Source organism: Haliotis rubra, unplaced genomic scaffold, assembly GCF_003918875.1.
Source record: "Haliotis rubra isolate DU_JTF1 unplaced genomic scaffold, ASM391887v1 Scf328, whole genome shotgun sequence".
NCBI classification, from domain to species: domain Eukaryota; kingdom Metazoa; phylum Mollusca; class Gastropoda; order Lepetellida; family Haliotidae; genus Haliotis; species Haliotis rubra.
Genome location: NW_025767000.1, coordinates 549325 through 569818, shown reverse-complemented (window position 1 = coordinate 569818; position 20494 = coordinate 549325). Strand labels below are relative to the sequence as shown.

Genomic DNA, 20494 nt, shown 5'->3' with positions numbered 1-20494 from the left:
GTGAGTTTACATTTCAAATGAGCTAACATTTACATCTGAACTTTTCATCCATAAATACATTCATTCTATTTTTGTAGCTACCAAAATGTACAAAGGTGGTATATACACTATATACAGGTTACTTACAACTTAATGTGATCAGTAAAAAGAACATTTACCAAAGGATTAACATCTTGTTCAACAAAACTATCTTGGCACTAGGATGATTTTAAGTAACTGCCACAGTATCGAAGTTGGAACGGCTGAAACACTAGAATCCCCTTGTTTCTCCATAAAAGGTGTCCAGTGGCCTTAGCACTATGATTATCTTTGACAGTGTTAGAGAATCAGCGATGATTCTTTGCTCTGTTCAATACTGCAGCTATATGGCGATGGGTTGTAGATAATCGAGTCCAGGGATTGATATCATGAGCATTAAGTACACAATGGGATATAATTTCATGCATCAACCAAGTTAGTGAGCCTGACTACCCGATCCCGTTAGTCAGTACTTGTGAAAAGCATGGTTTGTGAGGGAGGAACAAGTCCAACCAGGATCTTCACGGGTCGAATATGACAGTTGTTACGTTGAGAACACTTCTGCAAATGGGTTCAGATCTACCTCCTTAGTTTTGACAAGGACAAGATGTTTCCTCATCAAATTGTCACATTAAAGCAGAATATATTTCTCACAAACCAACAGAAAATATTCCAGGTATGTATAAATATATGATAAATATCCTATATACAGAGACGGAAGTTTACCATACAGGTACTGTTGGCGGACATGAAGCTGTCAAATGACATCAGTCAGCCATTGAGAGGAGGGATATCACAGTTAGGCAATGTATATATCATCTGGATGGGGTTTATATCAACGCTGCAGCCTGGGCGGCATACTCCGTTCCCAGCAGACCTCGACATAGCAGCGTGAACTCCTTCACCAAATCTCGTACTTTCCGCTTGTTAACTTTCTCCCTGTAAAGAAAAGAGTGAAGCAATTCTGAGGTGAGGTGAAATTGGGTTTAAAGTCGTGCTGGAGAATATTTCGCTCATATGACAACGTGCATGCGTGTGTATGTGGATGTGCGGCTGCTTGTACTAATCCAGACTAAAGCTGGTTTTATAGTGCTAGCCCACTGAGATACCATGCCGCAGTGAAGCATGAATACCCCACTCAGATACATTATACTGACTCCGAGCCGACCAGTCCTTGTTGTACCCATTAATGCCGAGCGCCAGGCAGGGACCAACAAGTACCATATTTTAACGTCTTTTGGTATGATGCGGTTGGGGATCGAACCCACAACCTTCTGCTCTCCGGGCGGACGCTCTAACCACTACACCACAGAGGCGGTCCGAGGCAATTCAGAGGTAAACTTGATGTGAAGCTGCTGTGACATTTCCTCAGACAAGTGTCGACAGAGTGAGTGAGTTGGGTTTTATGCCACTTTTAGCAATATTCCAGCAATATTATGGCAGGGGACACCAGAAATGGGCTTCACACATTGTATCCATGTGGGCAATCAAAGATGGCCTTCGGTGCGATGAGAAAACACTTTAATCATTGGAATACCCTACCACCCCTGTGAACATATGAAACAAAGCATATTTGTTTGAGTGGGAGGGTAGGTTTGAAGTGAGTGGGTGGTTGGTGAGTGGGTGGGTGGGATTGTTAGTTTGAGTGAGAGGTTGGTTGGTGTCTCTGGGTGAGCCAGTAGGGGAGTGAGATCTGTGGGTTTGAGCAGGTGGGAAGGTAGGGAGGGTAGTTGAGTGTGTTGGAGTGAAAAGGTGGTGGGGTAGTGGTGGTGGTGTGTGTGTGTGTGTGTGTGCGTGCATGTGCGCGCTGGGGGTGTTTGTTTGCTTGAGGGAGGGAGGGAGCAAGGCATCACTGGAGTGAGCAGGTTTATTCTGGATCTTTTACAGTTGCAAAGGATTAGGACCTACAGGTTTATTTTCTGAGGACAATGGGCAGTGGCTACCAGCCTCTACAGGGAACCAGGCAATGGACTTAATGGGTTACTCTGCTGTTAACAAACTTAAGTGACAACTTCTACGGCCATTGCATGTAGAGTGTACTGCATCTGAGCTAACTCATTCAACTGAAGGAAGTTAACTTCGTATGCTTAGCATTAAAACTTTGTTTCATATGACTGTTTATTACACAAACATATGAGTTCTGCACCTCGACATAGTACAGTACATGAATAAAACTGTCAAACAAAAACGTGTGGTTTCACCTGATTTTATGTTCAGCATTGACTTCATAATGGGAAAATGTACTTTCATCTTTCACGTACTTGATCAATGGAATGTTACAGGTAATGTTCATACCTGAGAATATTCTTGACAAATTTCTCCCTGTCCTTCTTGGTAGCCCTGATCGAGGGGTAGCCCTCCTTGTTGATAATTTCTGTCAGCCAGACTGTCAGATGGGGGGAAGTGGTACTTGTTGAGAGCAAGAAGTACGTCGGATGTTCTCTATCACCCCTCTCGGTGACTCTCCTCCTATTGCCTGGAAGACAAGGCTTTAGGTTAAACTTTCATGATGCAGCACTGAGCAATATGACGATAGGTCTCGGGTGTGCCCCAAGGGAGACAACCATGCACAGCACATTGTGGCGTCTAAGACAACTGGGTCAACCAAGACCACCTGTGGCCACCTACTCATTCAACTGTTAGTCAAAACAAAGATGGATGCTGAGGACCTCTGAATAGGTAAAATTGTTCAATGTAAAACACAAATTCCAACACAGTACCCTGAGAATCCTGTCAACTAGCAGTTGGCCGCTGGTCTCAATGACATCCTTGATTGTTTTTTACTTCATATCCCACATGGAGGAATTCCACCTGGAACAGACATACAGGATATTGACTGCAACTGAAACATCCCTCCACAGCCATCTTTAACAACATGGAGCCGAGTGAGTGAGTGAGTGAGTGAGTTAAAAATTTAAGTCAGATCGGAAGTATTTCAGCCATATTGTGACTATATCAAGTTATATATGTAGAATAATTATAGGTAAATAATTAGACTGTAAAACAACTAGTTTATCACAGATATAAATTTAAAAACTACTAATTACTTTTAAAACATTTTAACTATACAAGACAATACAATATATAAAAACAGGCTATAGATTGGCAACAACTGAAGGTAGATCACCTTACTAGGGACCATGGGAACTTACAGTACATTTGCTTCCTGCATGGACCCCAGCTAGATTTACACCATCCCTTCAGCTATTACCAACTTTAGATAATTTAGCCATAAATTGACATATAAGCTGCGATTAAAAATAGTAGTAGGTTTAAATTAACTTTGAATGTTTTGGGACTTGGAGCCAAGTAGCCTGGTCTCCCCAGGTGAAAGATGAAAGTTGTTGTTGTATCTGACGGTTACTCTCCATTTTAGGCACCCAATCCCCGTGTTTCATTCCCACAACAATGTTTGTTCTAACGACACAATCAAGATATTCTCCCCCGAGTTTTGGCGGGGGTGCATGTAAGACAAAAAAGAGTAAGTATTGCAATACTCCTGTGTAATGTCACATTCAGCATCATTCCAGCTATTTGATGGCGGTCTGTAACTAACCCAGTGATTGACATCATGAGCATAGATCAACACAACCGTGATAAATGACATGTCAGCAACCAGGTCAGGAAGTCACCTCTTGGTCATTACAAGACAAGCAGGGATCGCTGACATTCTTACCCAGAGAGCATGTAAGGTGATTGAGTGAACTTTAATTCTGTAGTGAGCAAAATTTAAGTTATTTACCAGAAAAGAGCAGGAACTCTTAACACTTCCATGTTCCGGCATTCCCATTCCAATGATCCCTGAAACAACCAAATGCAAACAGTTTGAAACACACCATAGACTGTTGACTTATATAGAGAGAATGTGTTGGCACTGCAGTCTCAGCCAAGTGATTTGATATAAAATATATCAGCACCAGTTACAAAAACATGTAATTTTTTTGAGTAAAATTAATATTTTATACTTATCCTGACTCATGATCTTTTGCTTATCTCCCTCTTCTATGCGAATGGTAGTGGAACACTTGAATCCCTTGTAGTTCCCTAAAGCGGACGTAAAAGTACACTCACCCACGAGTTACCTCCCTTTTCCTGCGCAAACAGTCATGTGACCTGCCTTACTTGTCACTCTCTCCTGATTTTTCTGCCCATGCACTTGGATCTGCTGTGAAATCCGAAGTGTTTCCAGCGGGGAGGTTGGGAGGGCTTCTCGTCATGAGTCAGGATAAGTATAAAATATTAATTTTACTAAAAAAAATACATATTAATCCTTATCCTGACTCATGATCTTTGCTTATAGAATCCGATGGATTGATGGTGGGTCAGGCCACTTTCTGGATTCATCAGCAGTCTTTTAGATACGTCAACAACGAGAGGCCCAAACTGGTGAATGCCTGAGACGTCTTCGGTGGCTATGTCTCGGAGGTAGTGGTTGGCAAACACCCTATCCGACTTCCAAAAGCAGCCCTCCATAATTGATGATACAGAGCAGTTTCCATGCAAAGCTAGTGCAGACGCCAGTGCTCTGACTTCGTGTGGGTTGGAAGCTCTTGGAGGTTCTAGTCCTGCTGCTTTGTAGGTTCTCAATATAACGGTACTCAGCCAGAACAATATTGTCGTTCTTGATACTTCCACTGTTGTCTCTGTAGACAAGGGGATGAATAGGCGCTTGAATGTTTTGAAGATATATCTTCAAGGCTCTGACAGGACACAAGGATAAGTCCTGAGTATCCTCTGGTCCCAGGATTATAGATAGCGCTGGTATATGGAACTGTCTATCTGGTTTACCAGGTAGTTGATTCTTTGCAATAAAGTCCCATCTAAGTCCTAGATGTACTGCAGCACGGTGCCCCGTTGAATCTGGTTCGTCCAAAGTCCAGCGCATGTATCTCAGACATTCGAGTTGCCGTGGCTAGGGCAAGTAGGAACAGAGTCTTCTGTGTGAGTCGCTTGAAGGTAGTCTGGTCTAGAGGTTCGTCGGCATCACTCATGAGATGACGTAGAATTACATTCAGATCCCAGGCCGGCGCTCTAAAATTTCTTTTGCTGGTCCTCCAGTTTAAAAGATCGCAGCAGAGCAAGTAATTCTGGTACTTTCGTCAACTTGATGCCTGACTTCATAGTGACCACTGTACTGATGGCTGCCAGATACGTGGATAATGTCGAACCTTTCAGATGTCTTGTATGTCTGAGGTGACATAAGTATTCCGCCACTTGAGGATGAGTAGCTTCCATAGCTGTGAAGCCTTTCTGCCTTGCATATTTCTCAAATTTCAGCCAAATGTCGTCATACAAGTTGCAAGTAGATCTGCATAACGCTAGGGTTACTGCTTTTGCAGCTCCGGCGGATTATCCTCTTTTCTTCAAACAGGTTTTGATACGGTCCACACGTGAAGCTGGAACAGTGTTGGGTTCCTGTGGACTTGTTTGGTGTGCGGATGTCTGAGTAGGTTCGGCCATTTTGGTAGCCTGAGGGCTGGACTTCCGAGATCTTTTTATTAGGTCTAGGGACCAGACTCTTGCTGGCCAATAGGGCGCGACCAAAGTCAGTTGTAGCGCCTGCGTCTGTCTGATCTTCAACAGTACTTTCGGTAGTAATATAAGGGGTGGAAATGCGTAAGCGTTTAGTCCTTCCCAGGATATGCTCAGTGCATCTGTTGCCCAGGCTTGGGGATCTGGTACGGGTGAGACAAACGTCTGTAGTTGTTTGTTGAACCTCGTGGCAAACAGGTCTATGCATGGGGATCCTATTTCCCTTATGATGAATGCCTCTGGATGGAGCATCCATTCCGTAGGTGACGGGTGCAGTGGTTGGGACAGAGCGTCTGCTAGCACCATTCTTGGCTCCCTGAATGTGACACGCCTTTATCCAGATGTTTGCCTCCTCCGTGATGTCGAACAACTGGAATGTGAGCTGAAGTTTATTTTATTTATTTATTATTATTGGAAATTTATATAGCGCACATATCCATGCACTAATGCATGCTCAAGGCGCTGGTAGTTTTTCCCTCGATCATTGAATGTCAATCTCAACGGCACATCTTATTATCAATCTCAACTCCCTGGGGAGCATACAACTCTTGCAGCCACTAGCCGCACCCCAATTTCAGCGTCTAGCTCCTCTGGATCCTCTTGGAGTGCATCCTCTCCCTGAGTTCCCTCTGTAGTTTCCGGATGGGCGATGAAAAGATCCTTTTCTGCCTCTGAAGCTGGAGTATTTTTTCTCCTTCACTTCAGGATACCGGAATATTTCGACTTGCTGTTATACTTCTGTGAAGTATGACGAATGACGTTGGCTAGAGTATCTATAGACTTGATCATCATGACTTCCTTTGTATCATGAGTAGCTTCCTTAGCTGCTTCATCTATCTCGCCTCCGAAGATAGTCGGCGCCGCCCATGGAGCTGTAAGTAGCGGTTGTGTAAATCTGTCACTCCAGGAACAAGATGCCAGTAGACCCTGTCTCCTCATGAAACTGATACCTGCCGACGCTGAAGCCAAATGATCCGATATAAAGTATTGGTCCTTCTTCTGGGTGAGCAGAGCAGATAGTATCATTCTATCTTCTTCCGAACTAGGTTTCTGGAACTTGTTAATCAATGCCTCATTGATAGCTCTGGACCTCGCTAATCCAAAGAAGGATCTTCTCGTCGCTGTATCAAGTAGGGCCAACTTCTTATCCTCCACCTTGTATATCTTGTTCCGAGAGTCGTTGACTAATTTCATATTCTCATCTAAGTCCGGCGCTCTCATAAAGGGGTCCATATGATGTAACGGGAATTTCTTCGCATTAAAGGATGGCAGATGTTGATGCTGAGATTTAGTAGCTTTCTCAAAAGCCATGCGTAGGTTGGAAGGTTGGAAATTCAGTCCATTAGCTATCCAAGCTGTAATCTCCGAAACTGGGAAGACATAGTCACCCTGTTCATCAGACAGTTTCTGGTCTGTAGAGCTATGCCTTCGCAAACCCTCCTTCTGCGAACCTTGCATTCACGAACCTCTATCTCGTGAGCCATCCCTTCTCGAACATCTGTCTCGTGATCCATCCCTTCGCGAACGTCTCCTCGTGACTTGTCCCTTCGTGAGCTTCTGTCTCGCGAACCTTACCTTCGTGGACTTCTCTCTCGCGAACCTGGCCTTCGCGAACGTCTGTGAGAGCTGTGGGATCTCGATCTGGAGTGGGTGGATCTCAAAGATGGTTCCTTAGGCGTTCTCGAACGTTGAAGGTTTCGCTGACGTAGATCTCGAAGAGTTAGTGGCCTTCGCGAACCTTCCATCTTCCTCCATGATGACGGAGTCGTCTGAGTGTGATGACCTTCTCGAAGGTAACCGTTCGCCAACGTTGACTTCGGATGTAGTTCTATGAGGTGTATCAGGTTCGCGCAGGCCTTCAGTATCTCGAACGTTGCCAGCTGAAGTGAGGTTCCGTCGTGCCTTCGCTTCCTCATCAAATTTGATAAACCAATGCCATATGTACAACGCAAGGTGGAAGAACATGGCTTAATGCATGATGGGCATTTGGGGTGAGGATCAGCCACTGATAGCCGGTACCTGCAAACACTGCAAGATTTCATGACACGTAAACAAGTTACATTACGATGAAATATGTCAACAAATACAAATAATTTCTTCAATTTTTTTACATATAATGCAAACTAGTTATAGCCAAATACCATACACAGCGTAATTTCAACAAATAGGATCTAAATAAAAAGGATATAATGCCGTATACCGGACTCCCAGTGCTCGCCCAACCCTCCGCTTGGGCGAAAAGGGAGAGAGTGACAAGTAAGGCAGGTCACATGACTGTTTGCGGGGGAAAAGGGAGGTAACTCGTGGGTGAGTGTACTTTTACGTCCGCTTTAGGGAACTACAAGGGATTCAAGTGTTCCACTACCATTCGCATAGAAGAGGGAGATAAGCAAAAGATCATGAATCAGGATAAGGAAAAATAAACATTTATCGACAGGCATTGATGTATTTGAGTCATTCTGGTGAGATTATCATCCTTATAACTTTTTTCAATATGTAAATGTCCTCGACATAAAGATTACATCTAACCAGGGCCTAGAAGTTAATGTTAATGACTATCTTAGTGCTAAGAGAGCTTCGAAAATCTAGGCCCAGGTTCAGAGGCAGAGAGATTAGTGATGTCATTGGATTGTGATGTCATGGTAAAGAATGATGTCATAATTGTCTGCATAGCATTGTGAATGAATTTCCTGTAGTGATATGTCCAAGGTTCCCCCTTGAACTGACCCACGTGATATCTCCTGTAGGAGCAAGTTTTAGATGATATATACTACCCATGAAAAGTTTAGACTCACTAGACTAAATGTAGCCACTTACTTCAGTCAACTGTTCTAAAGTAGATTCCTCAAAATATTCCATACTGTTTAAAGGTACTGTTTACACATGAACTGATGTATTGTCAAACAAATTTGTAACGTTGAAATGATTAAACTCAGTGAGAATTAGCAAATTCTTAACAAAACTTTACACCAAAACGCAGCTGTTCACATGCACGATATCTGCACATGCTTGTCAGCAATTTGCTGCATGATCCTCATGCAATTCATCTGCAAAAGTTTTGCAGTGGGTTCCCTCAAGTTAGTTGAAAAATTCATCTTCGATGTAACCATATATACTGAACATCATTGAAAATGCACCACCTGTAAATTTTGAAATATGGTAATAGGATTATTTTGAGAGTGAAAATGAATGTTGGAAATGTTGTTAATAACATAAAAGACAAAAAATGCTGTACAGTAAAGAATAGATTGGCCGAACACATCATGGAACACATCACATGACAACAACAAAATACATGCACAACACACACGAAAAGCACAAATTGCATTCTCATTTTAGCTGTACCTCCGCAAGTAAAGTTTATTTTGCAATGCCAAGATTGTTAACAGAGGAACGAGAACAAGCATTGGGCATGTTGCAGGTTGGCACATCCAGCAGGATGATTGCCAGACGATTTGGTTGCCATCATTCCACCAGCATAAGACTTGCCAACAGGTACCAACAAACAAGAACCACCAGGGACCGCCAACGTCCTGGCCAGGCACGTGTTACCACCCCTCGCCAAGATCGAGACATTGTTCGGCGCGCCATATTCGGGATTGTACGTTGCCGTCTGCCAGAACCGCCAATGCTGTCCACTGCCGATGTGGTTTGATCAGTGCTTCCACCGTCCGACGCCATCTCCGTGCGGCAGGATTACGGTGTCGACACCCTTATGTTGGACCCATCCTGACGTGGTTGTTACGACGTTGGCATGGTGTTGTGTTCTCTGACGAGTCACGTTTTCACTTGCGAAATGCTGACGGGCGTCTACGGGTATGGCGTCGACGGGGAGAACGTTACCATCTGGACTGTATTGTGCAAACAGATCTGTGGGGTGGAGGAAGCATTATGGTGTTGGGAGGGATCAGTTATCACAAAACTGCTCTGGTAGTTTGTCCAGGCAGAGTGAATGCCCTTTACTACTAATGCCCTAAAATGTCGTTCCCCTTCTTTAACCAACATCAAGATCTACACACATTACAGCAGGACAATGCTCGAGCGCACACTGCACGTGTTGCAACACAGTTTCTGGCAAACAACAACATTCCTCTACTTCCATGGCCTGCATTGTCACCAGATTTGTCTCCCATTGAAAAGTTGTAGGATTACATCGGCCAACGCCTCTCACGTCGCCCACAGATCAACAACCTTGGGGAACCTGATAATGCCTTGCAACAAGAGTGGAATGCATTGCCTCAAAACATTATTCAGAGACTTATCAGTTCAATAAGGAGGCGTTGCACAGCTTGTGCTGCTGCTAACGGTGGTCATACACATTACTGACTTTCCCATTTGACTCCATCTTTCTTTCATGGTCAGCTGAATTAAAACTTCACTGTTTTGCAGGATTGGTTCTTGTTTCTTTTCTTTACCAATCATTGGACTACAAAAGTATGTAAAATTTACACCGATTGCTCATTTATGCTCTTGGAAATCCAAACTAATACAGGTGGTGCGTTTTCAGTGATGTTCAGGATATATATACACATAACATACAGCCAGTGCTTTAAGTGAGTCTAAACTTTTAATGGGTAGTATATAGTGAACTTATCACCCACCTGCATGGAATAGACCTGACAGGTTACAGCTACCATCTGTCATCAAGTGCTGAGTCTTCTTCATCACCTGTATAATCCAAATGCACATTACAAGACCATTTACAGGTAACCCTGCTCATCTTACAGCATGTACCTCAACACCTGGCATCATATATGCATGGACTAATAACTTATCTGAGTGATCAGTTATAATCAGTAGATTGTAATATTTGCTATTTTTACTTAAGGTTGCTTGTTAAATAATTCTAGTCTACTGAGGGATTCCACTCAGACACAGTACATATACTGAGTACCAGCAAACTCTGGTTGTATTCCCTTAACACATTTCTCAACATAAGTCCGGCAGCTGAGCAGCACCATTCTGCCTCTAACTTAAATGAGTGGGGAAATCTTTTTTTTTTTTGGTTCAAATAAATATATTTTTTTTATCACTTTCTCTCTTTTTTTGTGGGTACTATGACGAAATCTTTGATTTTACTGACCTGAGACAGTAATGTCATAAAGTTTTCTATCACATCAGAATTTGCCCTCAGTACTGAAACAAAAGAAGTTAATATACAAAGCAATATTTTATAAAATCTCATGACAGAACTTTTATTTGTACACATTTTTTTGTCATGTGAGGGTTTCAGATTTTCTCCAAAGAAATGTATATATTCTTGTACATCAAATTTTAAAACCACAACGGCAGATATTCCTTGTAGTTTACAATTTACTAAAATATTGACAACTGTTCCCAACAAGTTAAGGTAATCTGTCCCATAATCCACTGATCCCGATCTATAGATGCTGGCAGGAGAGAGATGAAACTCCCTGCAGTTGTCTCCACTTGACTACTGGACCTCTGGATGAGTCACACCACACTCCAGCCAGCATGCTACCAATGAAGTGTCTAAGGGAGGTAACTGGACTGGAGTATACCTACCCTGCACATCCTGGTACATGAGCAGTGTCTTATTGATGATGGTGCTCAGCAGCACCTTGGTGAACTGTAGGAAGTTGCGGTCCGTCCCAAACAGCAGGATCATCTGGATCACAACGAGGATCATTAAGTGAGAGAAGTAGGGAAGGAGCATAGTGAGTGCCCATATCTGTCAGGGGTGTGTGTGAGTGTCCACATCTGTCAGGGTGTGTGTGAGTGTGTCCACATCTGTCAGTGTGTGTGTCCACATCTGTCAGTGGTGTATGTGTGTCCACATCTGTCAGGGGTGTGTGTCCATATCTGTCAGTGTGTGTGTGTGTGTCCATATCTGACAGGGGTGTGTGTCCATATCTGTCAGTGTGTGTGTGTGTGTCCACATCTGTCAGGGTGTGTGTGTGTGTGTGTGTGTGTGTGTCCACATCTGTCAGGGTCTGTGTGTGTGTCCACATCTGTCAGGGTGTGTGTCCACATCTGTCAGTGTGTGGTGTGTGTCCACATCTGTCAGTGTGTCCACATCTGTCAGGGTGTGTGTGTCCACATCTGTCAGGGTGTGTGTGTGTGTGTCCACATCTGTCAGGGTGTGTGTGTGTGTGTCCACATCTGTCAGGGTGTATGTGTGTGTGTGTCCACATCTGTCAGGGTGTGTGTGATGTGTGTGTGTGTCCACATCTGTCAGTGTGTGTGTGTGTGTGTGTCCACATCTGTCAGTGTGTGTGTGTGTGTGTCCACATCTGTCAGGGTGTGTGTGTGTGTCTCCACATCTGTCAGGGTGTGTGTGTGTGTGTCCACATCTGTCAGGGTGTGTGTGTGTGTCCACATCTGTCAGGGTGTGTGTGTCCACATCTGTCAGGGTGTGTGTGTGTGTGTGTGTCCACATCTGTCAGGGTGTGTGTGTGTGTCCACATCTGTCAGGGTGTATGTGTGTGTGTGTCCACATCTGTCAGGGTGTGTGTGTGTGTCCACATCTGTCAGTGTGTGTGTGTGTGTGTGTCCATATCTGTCAGGGTGTGTGTGTGTGTCCACATCTGTCAGGGTGTGTGAGTGTGTCCACACCTGTCAGGGTGGGTGTGTGTGTGTGTCTCCACATCTGTCAGGGTGTGTGTGTGTCCACATCTGTCAGGGTGTGTGTGTGTGTGTCCACATCTGTCAGGGTGTGTGTGAGTGTGTCCACATCTGTCAGGGTGTGTGTGTGTGTGTGTCCATATCTGTCAGGGTGTGTGTGAGTGTCCATATCTGTCAGGGGTGTGTGTCGATATCTGTCAGGGTGTGTGTGTGTCCACATCTGTCAGGTGTGTGTGTGTCCACATCTGTCAGGGTGTGTGTGAGTGTGTCCATATCTGTCAGGGGTGTACCCATATCTGTCAGGGGTAGATGTATATCCATATCTGTCAGGTGGGAGGTGTATGTCCATATCTGTCAAGGGTGAGATGTATGTCCATATATGTCAGGGGTGTGTGTCCATATCTGTCAGGGGTGTGCATCCATATCTGTCAGGGGTGTGGTGTGTGTGTCATGTTTTCCTATGTGACAACAGCTGAGTATGCACATACCTGTCTGACAAGATCCAAGAGAGAGGGATGGGGCACAGCCTGGTACATCTCAATGGTCATCTGGGCAACATCCTGAGACATGGGTGAGAAGTCCTCCATGAGAGTGCGCAGGGCCTTCTTGAACAGCTCACACACTGCCTACAGTAATCAACAGCAGAAGCTAAAGAACACCCAACTATTTTATTTGGCTATAGTTAATCTCTCATGCCTGATTGACTATAGTCATAGGAAATAACAAAACCTTCCTTAACTTTTGCTGACTAGTATATACAGCATATTGAACACATTTCAAGGAAATCAGTGCTTTAGAATCCTGGAAGTGTTGTTGATTTATAATGTATCACCAACAATGAACTGTGTAGTGAAGGTAAATTTCAGACTGGAATTATAAAATATTTCAATAATCATACCTCTACGATTGCAGGATCAACCAACCATTTTGACACCATGACTTTGATCATTGGAAGCACTTGCTGCAAGATGACATAAACCTAAAAATAGAAGAAGAGAGAAAAAAAGAGATGAAAACAATTTACAAACAAATGGTGCACCAGATCTGATTATGGTTGAGATTCTCATATAACCAATCACTGCCTACCAAATGATGTCAAGGACAAGCCCTTCTGACAGCTGCAACACTGAAGAACATAGTGAGTTTGGTTTTACATTGCTTGAACCAATATTCAAACAATGACAAAGCAGGGGGGACACCAGAGAGTGTTGGGAATCCAAGCTGTGCAAGCTAACACTTTAACACCCAGATTATTCCACTGCTCCTGCTATTTTTACTTGAAGAAACATATTCTCTCCACTAAACACATATCATTTTACTTTAGTATTCAAAATACCCCTCCTCCTTATACTGTTTCTTTTTCTCTTGAATACTGCAGCTATGAATTTAGAAACTACATCCATAAATTATGCAATGAAATCAAAAGGCCTTACAGGTTTAGGTTGGTCTGCATTGGGTTTTTGTTTCTCAGGCGAGCTGTCTTCTCCATCATGGTCTCGCTCTGTGTCCAGGGAGGCAAACAACCAGCTCAACAGGTTCACTTTCAGAATCAGGTTGGCCTTGGTAACGGCAGTCGGCTGCTGCAATAGGACAGTTGTGGTTCCAGTTGTGCAAAAAAAAGTGTATAATAATTCAGAATATTCAACTAAAACGACAGCAGTTTGTCTTCATCTAAAGTCACACACACATACCATCACCATAAGACTATAGTGAAAGAGGTGGTAAAGTTATATTGAGGCAATATGATGGCAGCCTGCAATGGAGCCTTGACCAGAAAACACGCTGGTTCATTCTCATAAGAGACTACCAAACAGATTGAACAGTCAGGCGTGATGATTGGTTGTTGGGTCTCAATGTACCCTGATGTTGAGTAGGGCTGCGCAGCATAACCGGTTTACCGGTTTACCGGTATTTACCGGTTCAGACATGAAAACGATACGTATTGCGATACGCTGATCAAAAACCGGTATTTTAATCTGCATTCGGAAAACTTCGCAACACTCGGAAATCTTCAGGTATTTCCTTGTTTCATTTGTGCCAAATATTATTTACATTTCTATTTTGTCATGATTAAAGGTTGGTGTTAAAGCTTAATCAAGCATATTTTGTGTGTGTGTTTTTGCTCTAAAAATCAAGCTTTAACGCGATTATAAGTAGTTTGTTTTTTTTAATTCTTCTTGCACTATATTGCAATACATATCGCAATATATGCTTTCGCATTGCAATATATCGCAGTATGAAAATTCTCTGCAATACCCAGCCCTGATGTTGAGCATCATTGCTCGCAGTATCAGGACTCAACTGTCTGGTTCAGACTCAGTTCTTTAAAGACTGAAATTTTTAGAGTAAAATTAATATTTTTATACTTATCCTGACTCATGTTTATTTGCTTGTCTTCTTCTTCTGGCTAACCTAGTGGAACACTTGTATCTCCCAATTGAAGTTCCCTTCAATAAAAAATCACTCATTAGTACTGACCACGAAGTTACCTCCCCATTCCACAAGCTGAACGAGGGCTTTCACCTGAACCCATGTGCCTCACTCTCTCCTCATATACTGAGCTCCAACACCTGAATTTCCAGGGAAATCCAAAGTGTTAAGTGGGGAGGACGGAGGGAGTTATTCATGAGTCAGGATAAGTATAAAAATATTAATTTTACTCTAAAAATTTCATATTTTTCCTTATCCTGACTCATGTTTATTTGTTTGTAGAATCCTACGGAATAGGAGGTGGGATTATATATACTTTGGATTTTACTAATTAGTGATTTGAACTGAGATAATTGTAATAACCCTAAGGGAACTTCATGAAGGCACTGAACTGAATTCCTGCTGTTAACTTATCAGTTGCCATAGAAGGGTTATTACAATTTACTGAATATAATAAAGTATATAGAACATTAATTAAGCTAAAGCTATTAATGTGATAGTATAAACTGTTGATAGTTTATAATGAATACTTTTATAGAACCAAAGTAGTAAGCTTACAATATGCATATATGTAAGTTATAACAGAATTGTGCTTAAGGTATAATGATACTTTAAGCTGTATAATAGTAACCAACTACTGAGAGTTTGTTAACTAATACATGTTATGAAATGAACATATGACTGAGCTTAAGGATTGAAACTTAAGCTGAACATATATATAATAGTAGAACTCCTAAGAGTTGTAGGCATATATATAGTATGATTATAGAACTGTGCTTAAGATATAATTAACTTAAGCAACCTAAATAGCCAAAACAACTCCGAGAGTTTGTTAGCTATTACATTTTATAATGTAACCATAATGCTTAAAATATGATGAAACTTAAGCTAAGTATATGATAGTAAAACTCTTTAGAGTTTGTTAGCTAATATACTTATATGATATAAACACGGTACTGAGCTTTAAGATATGAATAAACTTAAGCTACATATATAATAGCAAAAACTCCGTAGAGTTTGTTAGCTAATACATGTTATAATGTAACCATAATGCTTAAGATATGATGAAACTTAAGCTACATATATAATAGCAAAAAACTCCGTAGAGTTTGTTAGCTAATATATTTTTATGATATGAGTATAGTACTGTGTTTAAGATATAATGAACTTAAGCTACATATATAATAGCAAAAACAAACTCTGTAGAGTTTGTTAGCTAATACATTTATAATGTAACCATAGTACTGAGCTTAAGATATGATTAACTTAAGCTAAATATATAATAACAAACTCCGTAGAGTTGTTAGCTTATATATTGTATGATATAATAACCATAGTACTGAGCTTAAGATAATAAAAGAACTTAAGCAAAATATATATAGCATGTAGCTATTTAGTACTGTTATAAGATAAGTAAAAATCTGTAAGATTGACTTATCTTCTCCGAGGAACTGTCAACTGTTGTGCGAGGACCATGGGACCGAATTGGTGGCTACCTGAGACGTCCTCGGTGGTGATATCTCTCAGATAGTGGTTGGCAAACACCATATCGGATCTCCAGAAATAACCCTCCATATTTCAATAGCATTGTATATGTTAGCTCTCTAATATCATGAGGATTAGAAGCTCATGGAGGGTCGATCCTGCAGTCTTGTAGGCACGTAGTATGACAGTTCTGATCCAAAAGGAGATAGTACGCGAGACTTCCGCTCATGTAGCTTGATAGAGGAAATAATCTCTTGCATTTTTCCCTCCTGTTTGGCTCGGTGGAGATATATTTTCAGTGCTCTTACTGGCCATCGTGATAGATTCATCGTATCATGGGGTCCAAGTATATCATCAAAGCGTGTTCATAAACCTCACTTGTGAGGTGTTGGAGCACTATATTCAGATCCCAAGTTGGAGCTGAAACTTCCGCTTTAATCCTCCAATCGAAAGCTCGTGAGCAAGGCGAGTAACTGGGTTAGAACTTGACGCCCGTTCTCAGTTATGATAGAGCTATTGCTGCAAGATAGGTGGACAAGTTGAGCCTTATAAAATCTTAGTCTGACGTAGATAACATAAGTAGTCCGCCACTTGAGGATGAGTAGCATATCTAGCTGTAAATCCTTCCTTTGCAGCATAATTGACAACACTGTGCCATTTGTCATCGTATAAGTTGCCAGTTGAGTTACGCGAGGGCAAGTTAGACTGCTTTGCCGCCTGGCTGAAAAACTTGTTATTCAGACACGCCTTGATACAATCCATACGTGGAAGTTGGAATATATCTGGCTTTCCGTGCGCTTGTTTGGTGTGCGGATGTATTAACAGATTCGAGCACTCTGTAAGGTGTAGTATTGGTTGTCCGATTTCTTGAATAAGAGTTGGAAACCACTTCCTCGCTGGTCAGTAGGCCGTGACCAAAATCAGATGGAGGCTCTGCTTTAGACTGATTTAGAGTAAACTTGTGAGATTAACGCTGGTGGCGGAAAAGCGCACGCGCTGAGACCTTCCCACGATATGCTTAGTGCGTCTGTTGCCAATGCTAGTGGGTCTGGAACTGGCGATACGAATGTTGTCAGTTGTTTGTTGAATCGAATGGTAAATAGGTCTATTAGTGTAGTTCCTATTTCCTTGATAATTTGAGTGAATATCTCTGTATGGAGCATTCATTCTGTCGGCGATGGTATGTGTGGCCGAGAGAGAGCGTCTGCTATCACATTCTTTGCTCCTGGAATGTGATATGCTCTGACATGTATGTTGAGATTGTTGATTAAATCGAACAATTGAAAACAGAGTCGATATGTTCGGGGACCTGGTTGAGCTTAGTTTGTTCACATAAAACGCCACTGTCGAATTGACTGTGTGAATCATCCACTGGGTATACTGTAGTAAGTTGCTCCAGTGTATTAAGGCGTTTATTACTGCTTGCATCTCTAGCAGATTTATGTGTAATTGCTCTCTTGATTGCTCATAGCCCTGATGCCGCCCTGTTGGCAAGATGGGCTCCCCAACCTTATAGTGACACATCTACGAGAGAAGTGTTATCGATTCCAGCTCTATTAACGAGACGCCTTCTATTCAAACATTCGATCTCTTGGTGCATCATAGTAGATGAGGTTTGACCTGAACCGATGATTGAACGGTAGAGATTCGTCTAGATGCGAATTGTTGATGACTTGTAACGGATGTAATTGTAGTCTGCCTCTGTCTGTCATGTCTTGAGCTGAGCTGAAGTGCGTAACCCCAACAGACTCTGTCACTGTCGTAGTGGTAGCGGAGATAGTAAGGCTTGTGGAAATGACTGTTGGATCTTGATCCATGGTCCTCCGGTACAATTATAAGATTCTGCGCCGTTACAAATCAAAAACCTAGAATAGCAGATCTTGCGAAGGTTCTAGGTCCAACTTAAGTAGGTTTACTAACCATCTAGTTGTGTTAGTAGCTTGATGATGAATTCAAGTGTAGTCTGAGACGCTATGGATTTGGATCCATTTGTATCCCGTCCGTCGAGGTAAATTCGCTGCATGGTGCTTGACGATGTAGATGCATAACCAGGGTGACTGCCATCGCTGAACTTATGTAAAAAATCGCCTGACTGCCGTGTCCTCGCCCTTACTTGACAGGGAGGTCTCTAACCTCAAGAAGGCAGCCCAATCATGAAGGTTTAGATTAGCTGGACTGTAAGGAGGCTTGCTCGCTCACTGATATATTGTTGTCACTTGCAACCTATGTGTTGAACTGTGAACTATGATCGACCTCTGCGTAGGGCTGTCCATCTCTGTCCAATCAGAACAAGGCATTTTGATTCTGTAGAGTACCCGCTGCTGTGACGCCACCGGTGTATCAGGAAAGGAACCTTGTATAATATAGTGCCGCCGCTGATATTAGAACAATCGTCGGTCTTCACCGTAAACTTCCCCGGTTACCCGAGTGACCACGCGTTTTCGAGGGTTGATGGTAAACGCTGAAACCTCCGGCGCGAAATACCTCGCTCTGTAATATTAATGCTGGATAAGTTATTTTCCAGGCTGTCGTGAAAGTAACTTCAGTCTTGAAGATAATTCCGACTTCCTTATATAAGGTTCAATAACCTTGCAAGTTGTCAGCTTGTAGACTGTTAAAGCTGAACTTGTTGTACATATTACTTCTGAGGAAATCGTTGACGATTATGAGTTTTACTCGCCGTAACAAGACTGCTGTTCAATTTCGTTTTGAATTGTCTGCAGATCTGCGTAATGGTCACGCATGTAGATAATCGTGATCGTAGTAGTAGGTAGTCGGCTTGAAGATCCCTAATTAGGCTCTTCGTCCGCTGATAAATTAATACAGCGACGCTTGTGTGTTGTAAATAGCCTGTGCAATTGTCTTCGCGTAGGCTTGTAGACGGCATATGGCTTACAGTTGATAAACAACTCATGTGATGTCTTGAACGGACTGACGAGTGGCTATATATGACGAAAGTGGCTAGTATATGGAGACCTTGGAGGAGACTTCCTCGGCTTAACGCTGGACTTCGCTAAGATCTCGGCAACGCTTCTAGATCTTCTGGGTGAAGTAGACTTGAGCCACTTAGCCTTCGCGACCTTCGCGAAAGTATCGAAGTCAGAGTCCGATCAATATATGAGCTTTTGCTTCGCGAATCCACCTCTGTGTTCTACAGGGTGTGGGCTCGGCGCTCCCCTTCTCCGCGATGATGTCCCTCTCAACTGGTGAGGCTGTAGCTCCTTCGCTGAGGCGCGCCTGGGACTTCCTTAGCGGCGTCTAGAGTCGGATCTTAATGATACCATCGCCTTCCTCTGACGTATGGTCGTGATAAGTCGGAGACCTCGATCTGTAAGAAGATCTATGTGAGGACTGAGGAGAACGGACTGACGATTGGCTAGTGTATGTAGACCTTGGAGAAGACATCCTTCAAGGAAACTGTGGGCTTCGAGAACGGTGATGGCTTCGCCCGACGCTCTGGGCTTCTCGAACGCTGAGGGCTGCGCCAACGCCTTCTAGGCGCTGTAGAACCACTTAGCCTTCGCCTTGGCGCCAATGTCTGGAGTCAGTGTCCGATCCGACATATGAGTGCTTGCTTTGCGAACGCCCTTCGTACATGACAAGGTGCGTGCTAGGCGAAGCACTCCTTCTCCGCTGAAGCCTCTTGCAAAGGGTCAGACTCTAGCTCCTTCCTCGGAGGCGCCTGGGATACCTTCAAAGAGCTCACCCGGCAGGGTTGCCTTCCTTCGCTGAGGCGCCTATGGGCTCAGGGGCTCTCTACGAAGTCAAGGCAGGCTCTGGGGCCCTGTATGACTTAGTATGGGGTGGGCTCTGGGGCTCGTGGCTCTGAGGCCTCTGTAAGCCGTAACGGTCTTCCATCAGCCTCATGATTTGGTTGACCAGGTCGCCTGGGATGGTCTGCGCTGGCGCTGAGGGTGTCCTCTCTGTGATAGTGACGGACCCTCAGTTATAATCTCCGGCCAGCGTAGGCATCTCTGATTGCATGTTGATCTGCGCTGAAGTGACGGTAGCCGCACTGGTCACTTCTTATGACATACATCTGAAATGATAAACGAAATGTCATCATCATATAAACATAATTCTGAATATCAGAAGCAAAGTTTTTTGTTTTAGTCTTCGTGGATTTCCCTTTGACGAGGCTGTAGACCTGGGGCTCGGAGCATACGCTGAGACGACGTGGGAAGTTCTTCTAGTTTTATACTGTGATGAAGGAACGCCCTGGGAAGCAGGTCGCTTCTAGATATAGCGGACTGCGCCCCACGCTTATCCCCGAAGGTAACTCAGGATATATCTGACTCGATCTATTAGCCATGACTGAAGATTGTTTCCGAGATTTATCTGCCTTCCGCCTCAAAACGGAACATAAATATTTATCAAAGGCAGAAATTGGTAAATTAATATATAATTTACAACGAGAAACAATAGAACATGGAGTAATGCAACT

At 43.1% G+C, this 20494-nt stretch overlaps 1 protein-coding gene across 1 annotated transcript in view; it reads right to left on the bottom strand.

Annotated features, from left to right (window-relative positions):
• Window positions 1-826: 826 nt before the first annotated feature.
• LOC124284010 (importin-13-like) overlaps window positions 827-20494 on the bottom strand; it is a 53961-nt gene continuing 34293 nt past the window's right edge. Inside the window, 13 exon segments of the mRNA XM_046720047.1 lie at window positions 827-957; window positions 2314-2415; window positions 2417-2455; window positions 2457-2494; window positions 2739-2798; window positions 2800-2829; window positions 3761-3819; window positions 10152-10218; window positions 10634-10686; window positions 11077-11179; window positions 12624-12761; window positions 13034-13114; window positions 13569-13715. Coding sequence (XP_046576003.1) covers window positions 849-957; window positions 2314-2415; window positions 2417-2455; window positions 2457-2494; window positions 2739-2798; window positions 2800-2829; window positions 3761-3819; window positions 10152-10218; window positions 10634-10686; window positions 11077-11179; window positions 12624-12761; window positions 13034-13114; window positions 13569-13715 — 1026 coding nt within the window. The 3' untranslated portion in view covers window positions 827-848.